This window comes from Mus caroli, chromosome 17 (assembly GCF_900094665.2).
Source record: "Mus caroli chromosome 17, CAROLI_EIJ_v1.1, whole genome shotgun sequence".
NCBI lineage: Eukaryota > Metazoa > Chordata > Mammalia > Rodentia > Muridae > Mus > Mus caroli.
The window spans coordinates 63985001-64007083 of NC_034586.1; the positions used below are offsets into that span (position 1 = coordinate 63985001).

At 43.8% G+C, this 22083-nt stretch overlaps 1 protein-coding gene across 5 annotated transcripts in view; it reads right to left on the reverse strand.

Annotated features, from left to right (window-relative positions):
- Window positions 1–22083, reverse strand: part of Arhgap28 (Rho GTPase activating protein 28) — a 155983-nt gene that overhangs the window by 35752 nt on the left and 98148 nt on the right. For all 5 annotated transcript variants that reach the window (XM_021149846.2, XM_029470857.1, XM_029470856.1 and 2 more), the window contains exons 2-5: window positions 20603–20820; window positions 15345–15562; window positions 5753–5842; window positions 2516–2605 (exon numbers count right to left, since the gene is read on the reverse strand). In XM_021149846.2, the coding sequence (XP_021005505.1) occupies window positions 2516–2605; window positions 5753–5842; window positions 15345–15562; window positions 20603–20820 (616 nt within the window). The remainder of the gene's footprint in view (window positions 1–2515; window positions 2606–5752; window positions 5843–15344; window positions 15563–20602; window positions 20821–22083) is intronic.

A 22083-nucleotide genomic window follows, 5' to 3' on the forward strand; every position in this document is an offset into this window, starting at 1 on the left:
CCTCTCTCCCTCTCTCCCTCTCTCCTCTCTCCTCTCTCCTCTCTCCTCTCCCTCCCTCTCTCTCTCTCTCTCTCTCTCTCTCTCTCTCTCTCTCCTCTCCTCTCCTCTCCTCTCCTCTCCTCTCCTCTCTCTCTTTTGTTTTTTTCAAGACAGGGTTTCTCTGTATAGCCCTGGCTGTCCTAGAACTCACTCTGTAGACCAGGCTGTCCCTGAACAAAGAAATCCACCTGCCTGTGCTTCCTAAATGCTGAGATTAAAGGCACATGCCACCACTGCCCAGCAGGATCATCATGTAGACCTTGTGTGGCCAGTGAGGTTTTCTTTAGATTGATGTCCAAAAGGAACCAATGATGGGGAAAAGCCAGAAGCAAAGAATGAAGACTGTAAACTGCACCACTCCGACGGGACCCATAAGTGTGCTCACAGAACTACCACAGAAAACCAAAATGCATGAGGAATGTCTGCCAGCATCTCCTGTGGGAATTGAGTGGGGTATCCATCCTACTTCACATTCAGCTTGGTGTACCCTTCATTGCGGCCATGTGCAAGGCACTGGTAGAGGCGTGTTTGAGGTCCACGGCAGACCAGTGGTCAGATAGTGTGTCCCTGGAAAGGAGAATGTTTCAGAGAGCCCTATGTGAGCTTCGAGCCAACCGTGCACTTAAGATCCAAGATGTGTCACCTGTGGAAATGAGGGTTGTAAGGGCTATGAAGCTAATAGCTGTTTCAGCAATGAAGAAGGTGACCATGAGCGCCTGAACCAGACAAGAAACTATAACAAAGGACACAGGTACAGAGTCCACAAAGCATTCACAGGAGAACACCTACGCCCCAGCTATGGATGTGAAAAGAGGCGAGGCAGGAGAGGTTGAGACTGATAGACAGTAATGACTTGGGCACCTAGGTACCACCAGCTGAGATAGTAAACAGAGATCCTTAGTGAAGGGCTGAGAATGGGCCTTCCAAGTCATGAGGAACTGGCGTAACGGTGTAAGCTCTGCTGCTGGTAACTCCTGTGGCTACCAAAGTTTCCAAATGGGATCCTATTAGACAGGGATAGATTTCAAGTGATCTCTAGAGATGATCTCGCTACATGCATGTTGGAGTTCAGTTTATACACATATGAGGAGCAACACCGGTGTTCCGAACAATGGACAAATTTCAGGAGTGGATCCTACATGAACGTCACTTATCCTGCTCCTCAAGACAGGCAATGACTGAGGAACCGTGGCCCTGGGGAATGAACAGGAACAGGTACCACGTCTTCTGGGCATCCACTGGGCTAACACCAGCCTCCTATCAATGTAGCACCAGAGGACCAGGATCCTATTAACTAGGGCTCTGCCATTATGACCCTATCTCTGGCAGAGAACCGGCTCAGAGGCACTCAGTGCACACTTGCAGTAGTGTAAGTGGAGGGGGATGACATGGAGTTTTGGGAAAAAAAAAAAAAAAGATTCGCCGCTGCTCAAAGTCGGGGAGTGGGTTATGCAAAGAGTGAGCCCTCAGCAGCAGGCTGGAAAGGAATTCAGGCAGGCAAGGTCCAGAGCCCCCAGTGTCCGGTGTGAGCTCTCTCACTTTCCCAAGAAATGAAGGGACTTGAAGGTTAATGTGGGGCAGCGAAGGCGACTCAGGGAGCCACTGGAGACTCTCTGTGAGAACGCCGTGAAGAAGATGACCATTAACAACTCCTCCCTCCACGGTGTTTATTGGAAAGAGTTCACTTCGATTTTCATCCATTCCTCCTGTTGATTAGCAGAGCCCCCTTTAAAGTGAGATCATTTGCTGTTCTCTTTGTGATGCTGCAGATTGGATGCTTCCTTTGAGCTATACGCTCACCTTTTTTTGCTATGTAATATTCATTATTTGTATGTGCATGTGTGTGTGTGAGGGTGTGCATGTCTGTTCATGTGTGTGTGCCTGTGTGCATGTGTGTGTGTGTGTGTGTGTATGTATGCATAAACATGGGGGGTTAGCTTTGGCTTATTTCTCCTCAGGAGCCATCCACATTGTTTTTTAAGGCAGGGTCTCTCACTGTGACCCAAGGCTCACAGATTAGGCTAAACTGGCCTAATTAGGCCAGTGAGAAGCAGTTATTTGCCCATCTCTGGCTTCCTTTCGCTAAGATGACAATCCCAATCCACCACCTCTGGGATTTTATGGGCACACTGGGTACTAAACTTAGTCTGCACACTTACACAGCAAACACTTCCTGCATCTCCACCCCCCCCCCCCCCAAAGTCCCCATTTTTGGCACAGGGTCTCACTAAGCTGTCAACACCTGCTTCAGCCTCTCATGCAGTTGAGAGTACAAGCCCACCCCACCAGGCTTGGCAAAAGGAAGATCTATCCGTTCCTAAGTTCTGGAACATTCTTCCAGTTGCCAGAAGGCTGGTGGGCAGCTATTTGCAATCCTAGTTCACGTTTCCTTAATCCGCCTTGAAGAAATGGCTCTTCTCCTTCCCTTCTGACATTGCTGTCCGAACATGCAACTGTGGGGACATCAAAGACTTACCACAGAACCACTCTGTAGGGCCACAAAACCACCTTCTTCATCCTGGGCACCATTGGATAGGGTGGTACTGTTGAGAGAAGCATCGTCTGGCTAAACAGAGAAACAAAGGAACCATTTTTACTCCAGAATTACTTTCCAGTGCATCTGCGCTTTCTGTTGCCCACAGGAGATGTGTGTAACGGGTGTGACGTTACCACTGTCCAGGTATACACAGGTACATATGGCCATTCATGCCATGCCACCGTGAGACCCTGAGTGCCAGGCCCTCTATGCTGACATCTGCAACAGACACTCTACTACCTGTCATATGCTCTCTTTGTCCCAACATTATCTCAGTATATTACTAGAGAGCTAGGTATTAAATTTAAAAAAAAAACTTCATTTTTAGGATCATGAGGCACTAAGAGGAATCATGTAGCAAATGTGGGCAATAAGGCATAAGTATAACCTATCCAAAGCGTTTCTGGGGAAACTAAGGCAGATTAGTGTCCTGACCAATAGGGATAGAATTAGATGTGGTGGTTTTAATCCCAACACTCAAGAGGCTGAATCACGATGACTGTGAATTGGATAACAGCCTGGTACAAAATAAGTACAAAATAAGACCTGTTTTATATATAGTTATATAGTTATATATACATATATATATGGAGAGTTATATAGAGAGTGATATATATATGTATGTATATCTATCTATCTATCTATATATATATATTATAATACACACACACATACACACACATCTCTGCTATCTGCTTGTGAGAAGACCACAGAGGCAGCATGGAGCTGCCAAGTGCTCTGTGAATGGTGGGTAAAACTAGGGACCACACATCTAAGGGCGATAGATACTGATGATCAAATCTGACCATGTCCATGTGGCTGCCCTGTCAGAGCTAAACTTCTCATTCTAAATCTGAATGGAAATGAAAACCACCTCTTTCTTTTCCTTAGCAAACTATATGACTAATTTTTTTCTTATAGAATTCGCCTGCAATGGTACCACATTTTTATGGATATAGCTAGAGAGATTTGAGCATTTTTTGCTACTGTATGCAGTAACTACTAAAATGAAGATGTGAATTTCAAGGGGCCTTCCTCCCTCAGAACATATCACTGTAAAAATGGGTATAGGAATTTGAAGTGAAGTTTTTGTCTTGGGAAATTTGAATATGATTTCTGAAATCTACACGAAGAGATGGAAACCTAAATAATCATATAATTATGACCAAGAAAATATGTACTAATTTGAAACACAATGTTGAAAAAAATATAAAATACTTGGCCAGGCGACTGCTGTGAGATAAAATTTAGCAAGTAGCAACATGTGATTCAAGCAAAGCAACAACTGTGCAATGATTTGTGTTCTAGAAAGATGAACACCAGCAGTTGAGGAGAAAAGTTAATCCAAGATACAATGGAAGAAAATCTCCAAAGATTAAAGGGAGAAAGCAGCCCTCAGATGGGAAAGACTCCCCGAGCGTGACCAGGATAAATGAAATAAAAATCAAGATCTTTGTCAAAGTTCAGACTCCAGAATAAACTAAAAGTTCTCAAGACGCATGAAATAAAACCAAATGTTTAAATGAGGAACCCAGATAACTTCTTTTTAAGAGAATAGAGACTAAGCAATGAAAGGAAAATTCCTCTAGCTAGGAAGGAAGCTTCAGTCTAACTGTGGAGAATAAGGAAAATTCTACTGTACAGGCTTCCATTTCCAGGAAAATGGAAGATTTATTGAACACAGTTAGGTGGCCAATGCTCCTGGGGACATCAGCTTGGTTTCTTCAACACAGGGTTGGGACAAGGACTCAACCCACCAGGTGAAGGAGTCGGTTCCCATGCTAAAGGCACCACTGTGCTGTTTGTAACTGCTGGGTTTGGGTTTTTTTTTGGGGGGGGGGGGTGTTAATCATAAGTTTCTTAATCTGTGATTAAAACAAACTCCTACATGTTTAAGTCAAGGGTCCTTAGATTTTCTTCCACAGGAAACACACACAGATGCCACTGGCGACTCGGAACAGATGGCACAGTTGTATTTTACAGTGAGTTATGAATCAATGACAGGCGCTGGGTTTGATTTTTCACCTAAGAGACTGGCAGTAAACTAGATTGACTACGTTGCCTCTTCAGCAAACTAACCTGTGCAATAAATATTTCATCTGTGTTGACTAAACATAAGAAAAACGCCTTCTTTCATCTCTCTGAGAGGTAATCTATAGACTAGGATTCCGATGATAGGCGTTGGATTGTAAATCCTTTATAAGTATCCAGTCATAGGGCCATCTGTGAGTCAGTCAAAGATCCACCGTATGGAATATGGATGACCATTAATGCTCTGTAAACAGCGGCCTGCAAAGTAAATATCTGGGCTACCAATGAACTTGTAAGACTTACTATGGGCTGGCTTTTAACCAGTTGGTTGAGATACAGCAGATGTGTAATTGACTGCACAACTAAACTCAGCGACTATGTATATAAAGCACATAATTTGATGAAATTAATTAAAAGTTTTGTCCAAACTTAGATCCTATGGAATCAGCCATTACTACAGTCAAGATAGTGAATGTCGCCAGCTCCCCAAAATGTGCTCATGTCCTCTGGGAGGTGTGGGGGGGATCTGTCCTTTCCTCCTTCCTTTATCCCAGTCCCCAGGAAGTCATTGATGGCCTTGCTCTAGTTGTGGGTTATTACCTGCTTCTTGTATTTTTATACTAGTTGAATGTTTTGTCTGGCCTCTCTCACGCAGTATTAGTTTGCAATCAACCCACACATGCTACGAATGTACCGCCAGTAGACACACATATGTGAAAAGCTCCAGAAAGCTGTAAGTGGAGCCAGCATTCTAGGCTCAACAAAGATGGAGCTCTGGCTGTTGCTCTGTCTCGCTGGGCTCTTCCATTGTGGGAGTGAGTGACGATCAGGAGTGACTATGGAAGGGGGGGGGGAGCAGTCTAGGAGAGGGAAGGAAGGGAAAAGAAAGGAAATTCTACTACCGAGTGATGACGGAGTTGCATGTCTGTTTTTATAGAATGTGTAGTTGCATATTTACCTATTAACTTGGGCTGGCTCACTGCTGAATGCTTTTCTTAGAAACTGATGCGAAGCAGAAATTGATCAGGTATGTTAACAGATGCCGCTGTCCCACCACTTCAACCACACTGCACCATCTTAAAGTTCGGCATGGATGGCTTTCTTGAACAAATGGCTTCATTCGTATCCCCCCCCCCCATAACTTACCAGAGGCCTGCTTGTCTTGGTAACTCCTGGCAGATCTTTTTCTTCCTTGGTACCGTCCAACTGAGTAGCATGCTCACAAGAATCACTAGGCTAGGGAAAAGAAGTGAAAGTCATTTTCTCCAGCTTATCGATGATGCAAACATGGCTATGTATTATATTATGCATTACATTAGAGCTCATATACATACAAACATGCTTACATGTGATTCACATAACTGCACAAAGACTCACAGAGTTCATGGCCACCTGTGTTTATAGGGCACTTACCAATTCATCAATGATCTTACCAAATACCATGAACCACAACAGAACTACTCCAAAGCCAGGCACTGCCAGCTGCCTGCCCGTGTTCTCTTTTCTTCTTTAAGTGTTTGGATATCATGATTTCGTTCTATGATGCTGTCCTCCTAAAGACTCAGTGTTACTGTGTGATGCTTATATCTAGCAGGAAGAAAATAAAATTCTATTTTGGAGGATTGTTCAGAAAGCTTAATAGATCTTCCTACAACAGAGGGAACCAAGCACTTTGTTGTGACATTTTTGAGAATTCTGGAATCTTGCTCTCCTTAAAAACCACAGAAGTAGTATAAGAATGTGCTTTCATTTTAACCCCAGGTGTGGGATGTGGGGCTGCTTCAGACTGTCTGCAGCAGCTGACCACGGTTTGCTTCATGCTCTAGCAGAGGCATGGTTTTGCCAGCTGCAGATAATTTCTGCAATTGTGTGACATTTGAAATTCTGAGAACTTCTCGTGCAGTGCATAACTAAAGGGCCCAGAGAGGCAGGGTGGGTGGTTTCTGGAAAGAAATTAGATACCGAAGTCTCTCTCCCCTCTATCCTTGTTTCTCTCCTATCTAATGGTAGGGGGTGAACCCAGGGCGGGAAAGGGTAGAATAAAGAAGAACCCACACAGCAGCAAAGGGCAGTTGTCCTTTGTGCTACTCTGGGGACACGAATGTGTTTCCTGGGTATCACATACCCTACAAATCTATGCAATCTCCTCAATGCTGAGAGGAGGAGAACTGAAAGATGAATTCTGGCAGGTCGATGTTTGACTGCCATGTCAGCCTTGGCCTTCCAACCTTGAGCCTTTAAAGCCAAATGTAAAACCTAATCCTGTCAGGACCCAGCTGACTAATAAAAGCATCAAAACCGAACTTACAGAAAATACTTGATATTTGTCTTTATGAATCTGGCCTGTTTCATATAACACTGGAATCTTCATCTTCCATTTGTTTCCTGTAAAGAATTCACTCAATTCCATGTTTTTATGGCTGAATAAAGCCTCAATGTATATTTGAATAAGTAACAAACAAAACTGGATGTATGGTTGCATCCCACAAGGGTTTATATATTCATATCAAGAGGAGGCAAATCTTTTTTTTATCCAATTAAGAAATTAGTATTAGACTGAGAACTTCATAAACTCATAATACTGAGCCATATATTTCATCTCCACCTACAGGATACTGGAGAGTCACCGGTTTTCGTGATGTATGAAGTGTATTGGCAGCTAAGATTTCTATGTGCAAAGGACACTGGCTTTGTAGAGCTCATGCAGAACACATGCCAAGACTGAAATTTTCTCAAAAAGGCATCACCCCAGTAAGAAATAAATATTATATTCTATGGTTGAATCAACTTTCTGAAAAATGAAACATACTAGACATCACAGCAATCAAAAGCTGTTCTGTCAGATCTTAGAAACTTCAATTTCCATAAACCTCCCCACAATGTACCTAGTGGTAAACAAAACAAAACAAAACAAAACAAAACAAAACAAAACACCAGTTTGCAAGTGGAGACACTGCTCATGAGGCAATGCAGGAAGTGGTTCAGGATAAAAAATGAGCACCCCCCCCAAGTCATGCCTTGTCACTCGTGGATAGAATATATCTTTATAAGGACAGATCTAAGCGGGGCACCATGGTCTGCAGAGGCAGGGGATCAGGATCTCAAGGCCATCCTTAGTGACATAGCACATTTGAGGCCAGCCTGAGCTTTAGAAAATTAGGTCTCTAAAGCAATAAAACAGATCCCAGATGGCACTGGATCCCACACAGTGGTCCATCAACCTTCAGAAGTGGATAGAAATTCCTGGAAAATGAGTTGGTAGTGTTACAGGCATTCTGAGCCAAAGAGTCGCATCACACTGCTTTCAAGCAAAAAAAAAAAAAAAAAAAAGAAATCCGTAAAAAATCAAACAAGCAAACAAGTCCAGAGAGAAGAACAGAAGGGGCAAGCGAGCAATTCACAGGACAGTGGACGGTAAAGTGTTTCTCAGTGGAGAGGCCACCCAGAGCCATTCTCTGCCTGAGTACTGACAGCCGTCTGCAGCTATGTTTAGTCTGAGAGGCACCCAAGTGAAGTGGGCTACCTTTTTTGGGCAGGTTCTGAGCTGGGGCAGCTGTCTAACACAAGGGCCAAAGCAGACACCACTGCCATGTTATTCTGGATTCCGTGAAAGAGAATGGGAGAATGCAAGCAAAACACCAGTTCTACACAGAGCAGACATCAAGTCATTCTCTTCTCCTTTACAGCACAGAAGTCCCATGGTCAACTTACATGTACTCCGAAACAGGAGTGCCCCCTACATCATACATATTCACTCCCATGTGCCTCCCGCAAATGCATACACACTCAAGGCTGCCTCCAGCACATGTATACACACTCAAGAGTGCCTCCAGCACATGCATACCCACTCAAGGCTGCCTCCAGCACATGTATACACACACAAGTGTGCCTCCCACATGGTATTTACCCTTAGAAAACAAGAGAAATGCTATAGGTCTATTGAGGAGAACTAAAGTACTATTGGGTGACAGGAGGAAGTCAACAAAAGACTTGCCCTCAAGTGTGGGAGCATCACACGTATACATAAACTATAAGATTATTTATGCCTTAGTTTGAGTCTCTTCTTCTTTGTTGTTTCAAAGTAAAGTTTATTTACTTTGAAACAACGAAGGTTGCCTGATTAGGAAAAAAAAATCCTTCTGCAAACTTCCTGATGCCCAACTTCCTTTACCTTACCAAAGACCATTTTTTTATCCCCAGGGATAACTGACATTGTTTCTTCATTCAGACCTGCATCCCAAACTTTTAAAGAAAATGACCTGGTATATAACAACAATCATTTGAATCCTGAGGAAAAAGTTAAAGTGCATTTTAGCACAGAAACGACCTCTCTGATTTTAGTCAGACTCACAGAATTGACCTGTGCAGGTAATCATGGGTTATGAGTCATAGCTACACAGTCACGAAGTCTGAGAGAAACAGCCATAGATATGGCTGCATACCCAGTCATGCCTGCAGTTAGCTATTTGCCTATCAATATTGAGGTCAGATTAAATTCTACAGACGAAAATGTGCATTTTTTCTTTGGAGAAGGCACTGTCAGCTGTCTTCCTAGTCACCAGTCTTCTGTGTTCATAAACGGTATCTTGATTTTTCTCCCCAGAAGTTCTATGTCTAGTTAAAACAAAAAACAAAAGCCCAGCATCTCAGCTTCCTTTGAAGCTAAGGATGGTGTAGCTCTGAGCCAGGAGGTATCTGGAATTCTCCCAAGAAGGATTTCCAGGGAAGCTGAGATTGGAAGGACAGAGCCATTGATGAAATTCCAGGAACTGTCAGGAACACGGATACGGTGATCTGACATGTCAGCACGTTGGCGAGGGCTGTGAGCGGTGGCAGCATAGAAGCACAAAGGGAAGCCAAGTTCCTGGCAAGGAGAGGGACTACCTACCTCCAGCTCCACTTAAAAAGAGAAAAAGTCCTATCTAGTACTTCAGCTCAGCATTTCCTGTGCTGTTACATGCAGTGCCATACATGCAGTCCCATGTACAAACAAACTATATATAATACAGTACACAAAGACATACTGCATGACTATATCTGTAGAGCTGATTACCAGTTAGCTCTGCCTTTTACCTAAATGTTTATCAATTATGAAGTTGGGGATAAATTAGATCAATGGCTTCCTCGTTTAAATGTTCTTGAAAAAGAATATTTATTCATGTTTTCCAAACCCTAGAGCAACGAACACCTTTGTGTACAGACCATGTGCTAATCATCCAGAGGGGGCTTGGCAGTTTTTGACTTAGAATATCATGACTGTACTAAAACAAGAGCCAAACCCTTATTCCTTTATTACAGGGCAGCGCTGGGAAACTAATTTACTCCCTATTTAGTGAAATCATAAAACGGATTAGGGCCCATAAAAATCGTTCTTCCTCAGCCTGCCTGACCATGTTTTCTGTTTCCAGCAAAGAGTAGAGATTCCTTTGAAAGGGGGTAGAAAAACAAATTAGGTTTTAAAGTAACTAGTGAATCAGGACAAGAGAATTGGATCAAGTGAACAACACACACACATATATACACACATACACTATTGTCTCCCTCCCCTGCCAATCAAACCCAGCATCAGAAGATTCAGTAGCTCTTGAAAACTTAGATCTGGAAAGCACTCCACATTTCATCAGCAGAAAAAAAAATCATAGGAAGTTCCTGGAAGATTAAAAAGAAAAAAAAATTCCTAATGTAGAGAAATTCCCAGCCTGGAAAAAGGCACCACAGAAGACTGAGGAGAGCAATACTGAGCCCCCAAACCTCCAAATTAGCTCAATAATGTTGGAAAATCCTCAACCTGGAAAATGATACAAGAGCCAAAAGAGCAGAAGTTAAACGCTTAGCCCCAAACCCCACATTCAGAAAGAAATTTTCAAAAGTTCGGAACACAAAACGGAAACTCATTTTTCTTGGTAAAGGGTGACACAATGCTTTTCCCTGCTGGAACGCTGAACAGCAAACTCAGGTGACTGTGCCCTTCCATGGCGGTGCCGTGGCTGCTCTGATAAGGAAGTTGTGCCCATGGACGGACGGCAGGGCAGCTGAACTATACCTCAGCTGGGGCTTTTTGGCAAATAAGGACAACAGTACAAAAGAGGAAGTTTGCTTTGCCTGTGAAGGAAACAATGTTCTTCAGGCATCTTGTCACTTAGGCGTCGATGTCACATGACTTAAAGAGAAATGTAACAGGTGACAAGCTTGTCCACCAACAGTCACAGGTCCTTTACATTTCAGCGTTTCGGTGAGAGAGCAGAACCATCCAACTATGTAAGGAGCACTAACCAAAGTCAGCACAAGCAATCAATGTCGTCTTCCATCGAGAAGCGCACATCCACAGCCAGGGATGAAAATCGATCTAACAGTAACAATGGAAATGAAAAACAATGACTCTAAAAATAAGCACAGGACCTGGAAGGAAACAGCTCACAGGCCTTTGGAGTTTAAGCTCTGAGCTGCTGTCTTCACACAGCTAATTGGTCATTGTAGTGGGGGAGGCCCCACAGGAGCGGAGTGCTTCCCTGGCCTGTGTGAGCCCTGAGACTTAATCCCTGTGCACAAAACCAAGGTCACCAAAGGACAGATTACTCTCATGAAAGAGAAATCAAAGGAAGGGAGACTGTCCACAGATGAATGAGTATTAAACTCTGAAAATTCATGGAATTTCAAAGTACAAATTCAACCGCAGCCAAATGACTGACTTTCACTAATGAGGTTCATGGGATTTTTAAGAATGTAAAACAAACACATACAATAAACAAACAAACAAGCAAACAAACCCCTGGGAATTAAAAGAAAAGAATCAAGAGACACAGAGATCAGTCCAATCCCAAAGACCTCCCAACAGGTGCTCAGGAGGCCATGCACCCGCGAAAGGGTTTATATTTGTTTGACTATTTGTATTTGTTTAACTATTTGTTAGTGCTCAAAGTTTTCATTTAATGCAGACACGATAGATATTGCAAAAAAGGTGGGGCTGGTACAATTTCAAATCCCAAGAATAAAAATAAAAATGCTTCGACTTCTATTCAATGAAGGAGCAGTGCTCACTGACGTAGCTGTGACGCCTTCCCAGGGATGGCTCATGACAGATGACTGAAGATTGCAATTCTGAAAGAAGGTGAATTTAAGCTTGGAATATGATGTGGAAAACTTTAAGAAAATTAATATGGTTTGAGTATCTCATTTTCAAATTATTCAATGCATATCTTCACTAGTTAAGTACACTGACAAAAGCCACGTTTAAGATTGGTGCAGAATCTTCTTACAGAACTGAGAGGCTCTGGAACAGTGAGTTGGCTCAGCATGTAAAGGCGGCTGTGGCCAAGGCTGACAACTTGAGTTCACTCTCCAGGATCCACATGCTAGGAGAAAATCATGGATGTTGTCCTCTGACCTCTACAAGTATAGCACATCATAGCACCCACATACATACAAGTACACTCGAATACACATACAAACACATATGTGCACTTGGGCACACAGACAGCATACATACATGTATGCACACATGCATGCACTCAGATGGGAGGGATATATAATTAAAAAGAAGTGTACTGAAGAAGTGAAATAATAGGTGAATATTCAATTGATGTTGGCAAATGACTCCAAAGAAAAAGAGAAAAGAAAGGAGGGAGAAAAGACCAAAGTGAGAAAGAGAAAAGAAGGAATGGGAAGAGGGGACACAGAATCAGAAGCCGCAGAGGGAGGGAAGACGAAGGAGGGAGGAGGGAGAATGAAAGAAGGAGGAGGAAAGAGAGGCCAATCAAACCTGGACAGATGCTGAGCAAGGGGATGGGGGGAAACTGGTATTTATGTCGTTCAATCAAAACAGGAAGTTGAAAGAGTCCCAGTGCATTCCTTACAAGGTTCCAAGTTTCTTTATTCACAGAAGATGCTAAAATCTTTTAGGGAAAGCATCAGACCATATATACCCGAAAGGTGTTCTTTCAAAGACCAGGTTTGTGTGACCTTTACCTGTCTGATAAGGAACAGCCTGGAGTTTTAAAGCAGCATATTCAACGCTGGGCTTCTTGGCTCTTCTTTTGTCTGCAGCTACCCACCCCTTACCTCATCCCTCATTCCCATTTTTCTCTGAAACTGGGATATACCTGAAGACATAAGGCAGAGAGAAGAAAGGGTTCTGAGGTCTCTTGTGTGTGGTGAACTAGGCACTCTGACCTGCCCGGAAGAAACAGTTAATATCAGGTTGCACCTGAGAAAAACTAAACTTTCTGCTCTGAAAGATAGATGTTCCTTCAGAGAGGGTCAGAATCAAAGAAGGAGATGGCCACAAAAAGCTCTAGATCTATTTTGTATTGGTGTTAGTTCAGTCTAAGGTGGTAATTACTTCCATGTCTGTGAGCGCATTCTAGCTATAACAATTCAAAGAAGAAACAGGGATTTGGCCTGATGGTTTCAGCCCATCATGGAAGGAAAGGCACTGTGGAATAGTTCAGCTTTGGGTGGTAGAAACACACAGAGAGCCTGTTTGTCTCTTGGTGAACCAGAAAGGGGTAGGAATAATCTTCAAAGGTCTGGCCCTGTGACCTACTTCCATCAACCAGTCCCCTGCCTCCTAAAGGTCCCTCCAACTCCCAACAGAATACTGCCAGGTGGAGAACAAGCAGCCAGACAGGAGCCCATGGGTGGTATTTTCCATATAGGATTCAGGATGTACCCATAGATCCATTCTACTTCACCGTTTGCTGGAGTAGAGCCCAACCTCTGAAGTAGCTGGAGATAGATTTGGTAAAGAATGCAGGTAGGCAAAAATGTAAAGACTACTGCAATATGATCCCAGAAACAACTGAAAAGCAACCCAGGGAATTGAACCTATCAGGGCAAATTTTTCATTGGCAGACATCCTTGCCAGGAAGTCTACAGCTAAAGTCCTTCAGGGGACAGAAGCCATCTTTACTCTACTGCCAGAGAAGAAAGCAATTCTTCCTCCTGAAAGACACAGACTTCAACGAAGCTGAAAGTTCAAATGTCATCGAACTCACAGTACACAGCAAGGTATATCACCATAATAGATGACAGAAGATTCTAGAACTCTGCTGTTCAAAACAAAAGCTACAAGTCATATGTGACTGTTTTGATTTATATCAACTGAAGTTAAACAAAATTCAAATTCAGTTAACTGCCTTTCGCAAATGTGTTGGAGGCTGTCACATCAGACAAAATAGAAATAGACCATCGCTATCATTCTATAAAGTTCTGAAAGACAGTGTTATTCCAGGGTAATATTATCACAGCTGCGTTGTGTTAACTAGGCATATGCAAGCTCCCTGGCAACTACTGTTTATGATAAATATATCTAAGAAAGAAGGTACAACCTGAAATGACTCTAAATTGGAGACTCCATCCATGATTGCTACCCATGATGGCCACCACGGCTCACATATTTGATGACTTAGTCACCAGGGAGTGGTACTATTTGAGACTTATTAAAAGGATTAGGAGGCATGGCCTTTTTGGAAGAGGCATGGCCTTGTTGGAGGAGGTGTGTGACTGGGAGTGGTCTTTGAGACTTCAAAGCCCACACCAGATCCAGCATATATCTCCCCCTCCCCTACACACCCTCAGCCTGCAGATCAGGATGTAGCCCTCAGCTTTTTCTCCTGGGCCATGCATGCCACCATGTTCCCCACCATGATAATAATAGACTACACCTCTGAACCTGTAAACCAGCCAAGCTTAAATGCTTTCCTTTATAAGAGTTGCCTTGGTCGTGTGTGGTGTCTCTTCACAGAAAGAGTAACCCTAAGATGCTCCCTACCATCCTTAGTGTCTTATGTTATGTCAAGACTGATACTTCAATGGAACGCACAAGAACCCTAAGTCCGATGCGTTAACTGAATTAAATCTCCGTGCTGTGGCACAGTACCAGCTTTCTTTTATCCTGTGTATTTATCAGCCCCAAGTCTCATGAATCCTCTCTGCATAGCATCGGGTAAGGGAATCACGCACATAGAACGCATCCAATAAATATCTGTTGGGATAGTGCACACAGAATGCATCTGATAAATATCTGCTGTATCAAGACACACTGCCATGCAACTCTGAGATGGTGCAATGAGAGAAGGAAGAGTACACTGGAAGAACTGCTAGTCAAAGGGAGAGTACATTGGAAGAACCATTAGGCCAGCTGACAGAAATGTGAGAGTGGGGTTACTATTGGCACCAGCAGGGGCACTACAGTCACAGAACATCTATGGTCAAGATGGAATGCCATCAGCCATTTCTCACAAGAACCACACCACTTCCCTAGTTTGTTTATAATTGTTCATTTGATTGGTTCTCGTGTCTTCCAGTTTTGTTTTGTTTTGTTTTGTTTTTTATCATATTGGAATTTCTAAACCTAAAGGTTCTCTATTCATTTCTCTATACTACCATTTAAAACAACCCATGTGGCCTCACGTATAAGCTTTGGTATTTCCCTAGAGCCTCTGTGCCTTGCACAGAATCTCCTAAGACTCCCAACCCTGAAGGTTCACTCCACTGTCAAAGAAGTTACTCTCTAACTTCAACAGAAAAAGGAGTAAACCAGGTCTGCAGGGAAAGCAGCTGTAAAGACAACTGATCACTCGGGCCTCAGAGTGTAGGATGCTGCAGACCTGTTGGCTGTAGCTTCCTCCGAGAGTTAACATGGACCAGCCTTATCGGAGGTATTTTCCCATCTCCGCTACACCCTCTCACCCCGAGACCGCAGCAAATGTCTTCTGAGAACAAAATATTTGTTACATACAGGAGATTCGCTGACTCCAAAGATGTCTCTGACATCCCTGACGGGTTGTTTATTCTTTTTCCTCAGAGTCTGGGTATATGTGTTGTATCTCTTTTTCACTGCAGCAGCTTGGGTCCGAGTCAATGTAGACAGGAGCGCTTTACCGTCTTCCTCTTCGTTGCCAGAGATCAGAGTTGACAATCCCACATCTTGTAGCCACTCTGCTTCAAGCTCTCCTTCTGGGAAACAGCATGAACAAGGCAGATTAGGGCCTTTTCTAGAGGAATGACAATACAGGTTGCTACAGCTCTATATACCGATAGTCAGACATATCAATCAACTATATAAAGTTATCTTTCTGTTGTAGCTTTGAGATGAGGTCTTAAGCTCATGATCTTCCTGCCTCTACCTCCAAAGGCTGGGATGGTACCACTCCCCACCACAGCCAACTAAGATTGTCTTTCTTCTGCATGAATTATGAAAAGAATGAATGGAAAGTCTGTACTTTTTTTTTTTTTTTTACATAAGCAAAGTCATAAAGGCTGCCCAGGAGAGCAAGGATAATGTTGCAACTATGGAAGGAAGTTTACCTCATCAGAGGATGGAAGACAAGGCGGGTGTGGACTACTAATTTCAAAGGAAGACGAAATTTGAATGTTTTGATTTAAAAGTGTAACAGAAAAGGCATGGGTTGGTAGGACACAAACACTTTTTTCCGGTCACTCCAATGCAGCTTCATATCCACCCCTTAGTAGCTGACAGACGTTGGTAAATGTTGTCTCCAGTCCTCAGTTTCTCCTTAGCAAAGAGCACCATGCATTCCCACTGCCTTACACTGCTCCAGCACCCATAATGAATACCGGCTTAACTTTCTCCTATCAGCAGTGGGGCTCAGTCACCCTGACAGAATCTCAGCTTTCTATGTCTTCACTGGCTCTACCTTCTCTCCTGCTGACCATGTTGTGTGGGATGGCCAAAAGCAACCTAATAGACTCTCCTCCTGGACTGTACAGAGCTCCTGCTGCTGAGCCCACCTCTGGCATACACTCACCCCACCAAGTGGAAACTTGCTTTAAACTCACTAGTTTGAATCCTGCACTCCAGTTAAGGCCTTGTTCCACACATATATAATCCTTCTGTCTAGATTCCTATCTATGGCTTGAGTATAAGTCCTGAATGGCTTTCCCTTCAATCTTGGAAAATAATGGACCTTTTTTCTCTGGGATCGACAGTTAATACATTGCTTCTGCTAATCCATGCGTCTGTGGTATTGCTGACCCCTTGCATCCCCTGGCCAATGAAATGGAGATAAGTCAGCCCAGAGCACAATAGAAACAAGGATTCTTGTTATTTGCTGTAGGCACTCGGCCATCATGCCACTCATCAAGATGAAGAAGTGCCCCATGAAAGGCATACCAAAAACATCCACCTCCACCTCCCCTGGAGCTCCATCAGGGCAGGGCCACAGGGTACAGCCACCATCCCGAGAGAGAACACAATTCCCAATTAGAAGACTACCCCATAATAGGGATAGTAAGAAAAATCACCGGAGCCACGAGATACTTTCTCAGAAACTTTTGATGAATTTGGCAAAGAACCGGGAATTAAAGAGTTAAGAGCTGGTCATCTTCCTGAAACTCTGAACATGTGGCAATCTGTCCATTTTTAAGGAAGCAATTCAAGCCCCAAGGTTCATCTGTGAACATTAATTACTAATGTAGACAGAATGGATGAGAGCTAAAGGAATTCAGGATAATACCCCCATACAGAAAGTCCATTGCACGTGCATCACTGGGAACTACGCTAAGCAGGCTTACCAGGAATGCGGGGTGCTTGGGGAGTAGACCCAACTGATGTGTAAACTCATCTCAGAGTCTCAGCCTATGAGTCCTGAACACTGCTTGCACTGTTGTATCATCCGTATATAAACAGACAGGGTGAATGCGCCCTCTGAGTCCCATTCACTAACTTGGCAAATAATCTTATTTACGACTGTACTTTCATTTGCTTGCTCTGTAAACTGCCCCTTTAACAGAAACGGAAGGTGAGCTGCTGGGGTTAGCTTTGGTGAAGCGATGACACTTGGGCTATGGTGAACTCAAACCTGAAGGGCTTGGAAGGGCAAAGCTTAAGCCTTGGGCAAGACTATCAAGTCTAGGGATGAAGTTAGAAATACAAATGAGGGGCTGGCGAGATAGCTCAGCGGTTAAGAGCACTGACTGCTCTTCTGAAGGTCCTGAGTTCAAATCCCAGCAACCACATGGTGGCTCACAACCATCCGTAATGAGATCTGATCCCCTCTTCTGGGATGTCTGAAGACAGCTACAGTGTACTTACATATAACAATAAATATATCTTTAAAAAAAAAGAAAGACAAATGAATACTAATGTTCTAAAAGCTGGATTGTGTTTTCTTTCGACTTACGTGAGGAATAATGAAAGAATGGCAGTTGGGGGTGGGGGACTACAAAGTTTACATAAACCCGGGGTAATGATGGTCTAAAACTTCAGACCTTCCACTGGGGCAGAACATAGCTAGAATGTTTTCCTAGGCGAGAAGTATCCACAGTGGATGCGGATATAATTCTCATTGGCTGAACTATGAAGAATGCAGGCTCACATTCCTACTCCCAGCTGTCACATGTATCAATCCAGAACACCCCACTGATTTTGGCTCCACATACTCAACGGCCTACTCAGTGTCAACCTGTTAATCATGTTCTATTCAATGCATTAAAGCCTGCATGCTTTATATATGCTCAGCCCTGGGAGTTGCACTATTAGAAGGTGTGGCCTTGTTGGAATGGGTGTGGCCTTGTTAGAGTAGGTGTGTCACTGTGGGTGTGGGCTTTAAGACCCTCATCTTAGATCCCTGGAAGCCAGTATTCTGCTAGCAGCCTTCAGGTGAAGATGTAGAGCTCTCAGATCCTCCTGCACCATGCCTGCCCAGATGCTGCCATGCTTAGGCCTTGATGATAATGGACTGAAACTCTGTACCTATAAGCCAGTCCCAATTAAATGCTGTCATTTATAAGAGGTGCCTTGTTCATTATGTCTGTTCACAGCAGTAAAACCTAACTAAGACAAAGCCGGAGTTTATAATCCTCAGGCCCCACCCTGGTCCTCTTTCAATATGCAAAGCCCACTGCCAACTAATGAGGCAACGGGTGAGTGCAGCCTTATTAGGTAGGAAATAGCATTTACAGGTAAGTTATGGGTTGACTGTGTTGATTAAAATGTATATCATAAAGATGCTCAATTCCAATTTACTTCTTATATACTTCAATACAGATAAAAATTAGAAATGAATGAAAGGACAGCTTCTAAAATACACACGTAGAAAGGCTGAGTTGCTAGCTGAGAGGCAGAGCACCAGGACATCATGGACAAGTCCCTCGGCTCCATCCCAAGCGTGGCAAAGCAAAACACAAAACAGACACCTAGCCAAACCAAATTACAGTAAGGCCATGCTGGCACAGAGCGAGCCCTTTGGTTGTTACCACTGGCCCCTTTGAAAAAGAGAAAGACACAGATACCACCACCTGGAGCAGTCTGGAGCCAAGGCACACCAACGGCTGCCAGCTTCAACACAGCCTAGGGCAGCAGCAGCAGGAGCAGCAGGATTCTCCTGACAGCTCCAGAGAGCACGGCCCTGCTGCCGGTTTTCAATGTCTACCTTCCAGAACTGAAGAATACATTGACATTGCTAAAAACCACCCAAGGGGGGCTACCTCATTAATACACCCCGAAAAACAGATGACAACTGCCAGAGACTGAAAAGCAATGGATTCACTGACACACGATCTGAATCTCATAATCACTGAGCACAGCGACATGACCCTGTGACACACAGACATGGGAACTGTGGCTACCTTTGGCTTTAGACGGTGTCACTGGGAGGAGTGAGACAGATGAGAATGTCACAGAAAATCTTCCAGCTTAAATGAAATTCTCCCTCTCCTTCCCCCTCCCCTTCCTCACCTCCCCCCTCTCTGTCTGTCTGTCTGTCTGTCTGTCTGTCTCAGACACAGGGGCAAGGCCAAAAACTATACAGCCCAGGTTGGCTTCACACTAGTGGTTCTCTCCTTCAGCCTCTTGAGTGGTGGGGCTTTAGATGTGGACCACCACCCCTGGAGACATGACATCTTGCTCCATGCGGGCTTAGAGAAGGCCATGCTTTTGCCTTTGCCTTTGGCAAAGCCACTGAGTTGTGTGCTTAAAATCCTGACAAGTACCTTCAAAGTAATACCTGTGAGCACAAATTCACTCTAGTTTAATAAGCCTGCACTGTGCAGCAGTTTAGGCTATAGCAGAAGGCATTTTCCCAGTTCCTTTGAGCTTGTACACATGAAGACACCTACAGTGGGAGTGTGTAAGGAGAGAATGCCAGCAAAGCCTGAGGCCTCGGATTAGAAACTGGAGGGTTCTGGGTGGCTAGCAAGAAAGGCCAGGATATGGGACAGGAGATCCTATCCTTCAAATGTCTGTCTGAAAAAAAGCAAAACAAAAGCAAGGACAGGAGCAGCTCTGAGCACAGAGTTCACTGCTAGAAGTCCACTTTCTGGTCATGAAGTACGAGAGACAGCTAATTTTGTATGGCGTGGGATTCCAAACACAGAAACAATCGTGTCTCAGTGTTGCAAAAGACTAAAAAGAGAATGAAGGATCAGAAGGCTTCTTGCCTCAAGGTTAACTTCTGATGAGTGAAAACATTCCTGGACGCCTTATGTTATGCATCCTCATAAGTGAAAGCAAGGGTTAGCTGGGCTGGGCTTTAAGCCCATGACTTTGACCTCCAAGGGCTAGGTATCATTATGCCCCCTTCTGTTTGTTTCTGTCTATCTGTTTGCTTTTGGCTTTGTCTCAAAAGGCCCTCAGTGTTTAACATGATTTTTATTTTGTGGGATACCAAGCATTCTAATATAATAATACCAACGAATGTTTCAAAGTAATTTCCCCCTCTAAAATCGTTAAGGCAAATCTCCGCCTACCACTCCTGCCTTTCTCCCCCCACCCCCACCTTCTTTCCCCTAAACGTCAAATACACAGATGTTAATGTCAGGAGCATCAGCCCGCCCAGTCTGTTTGAAAAAAAAGAATCCAACCCAAGAGAACACTACCCCCAAGCAGGGAGACCTCAGGACCCGAGGCCTGCTCTCCCCTCAGCTCCGGCTGCTACCTCTATCTCTACTGATCACAGGCCACAGGTCAGGTAGCGCGACTTCTGTCCCAAAAGGATGAGGGAAACCCATAGGGCAGGCCCAGCCCCCACCCCTTACCATCCACTGGCTTGACTTCAGCAGCAGCAGCAGTGGGTGGCTGCTCCTCCTGCGTCCCCACACTGCTCTCTTTGATACTCTCGATTTCCCGCAGGAACTCCTCCATGGATGCGCTGCTGTCGACAGAGGCTTGAGAGTTGGAGCGACTAAAGGAGGGAGGATGCAGGGATTCATTGGAGAGCATCCTGTTGATTCGTCGGCAGCGAGGAATGGATTTTCTGAGGAAAGAACAACATTTGAATGAAACTGGGTGCCTGTGTAAAGCCATGCACGTGTGCATACACACACACACACACACACACACACACACACGTATGCACACATACTTACACGCAAACAGGCACAGACACACCTCAGTTCAAAGTCAACAAGGAGCAGTTACTGCCATAGGGAGAGTACCATTCAGTGGGGATTCTGCGCCCCCTCCCCCATATTTCATAATGAGTCTGTATAGTGACATGAACATTAATAAGATATTCAAATTAAAATTTAAAAATAATTTTCACACATAAGATGGTAAGTTAAATCTGTGAGAAATCCGTCCAGCTAAAGCTTGTTTCAGTAAAGTGCCTTCCTTACAAGATGGTAAGAGGAGGTAAAGGCAGCTGCTCACACCGTCAGGTTAGACAGGAAGTACGAAGGACTGGTGAGGCTTACAGGGACGGGAGCCTCGTGTACAATGGAAACGCAGAGGGAAGCAGTACTACAGTCCTTCAAAAAATGGTTTTTAAAAGATCTACTGCTAAATAATCCAGCAATCCCACTTCTGGAATATACCTCAAAAAAAAGAAAAGAAAAAACAAAAAAGAAAAAGAAAAAGAAACTAAAAATGGGTACTCAGAGAGGTCTCTGTCGACTCATGTTTATCGCATGTGGATTAGTGGGCAAATAGCTATAATGTGTTAGTATGTAGAACAGTACTATACAGAGGTTGTGTACACAGAGGTAGAAAGAGCAACTACCCAGCTGTGGGGAGTGCAACAGGAAGGGCATTTCAGGACTGGAGAGATGGCTGCAGTGGTTAAGAGCACTGACTGTTCTTCCAAAGGTCCTGAGTTCAAATCCCAGCAACCACATTGTGGCTCACACCATCCAAAATGAGATCTGATGCCCTCTTCTGAAGTGTCTATAGTATACTTACATATAATAAATAAATAAAAATAAATCTTTAAAAAAAGAAATATGCTTCAGCATGGAAAGAACTTCAGGGTATGGTGGTAAGTGAAGTGAGCAGTAGCAACGGGACACAAAGGGGAACGCGTCTGTCCACTTTTGTGAGGACCGAGTGTCGTCAGATTTGGAGTGGCAGCTGGGAGGTGAGTAGTTAGGGGTTAATGAGACAGAGTTTCAGTTATGAAATGTGCAAAGCGATCCGTGATGGTGAAGCCTGCCTGGCAGGACTATATTTAATGACTCTGGACTATATTACTAGTGCTTAAGATGGTAAGCGTTAATAGCTATACCTCATTTTCTTTTTTAAT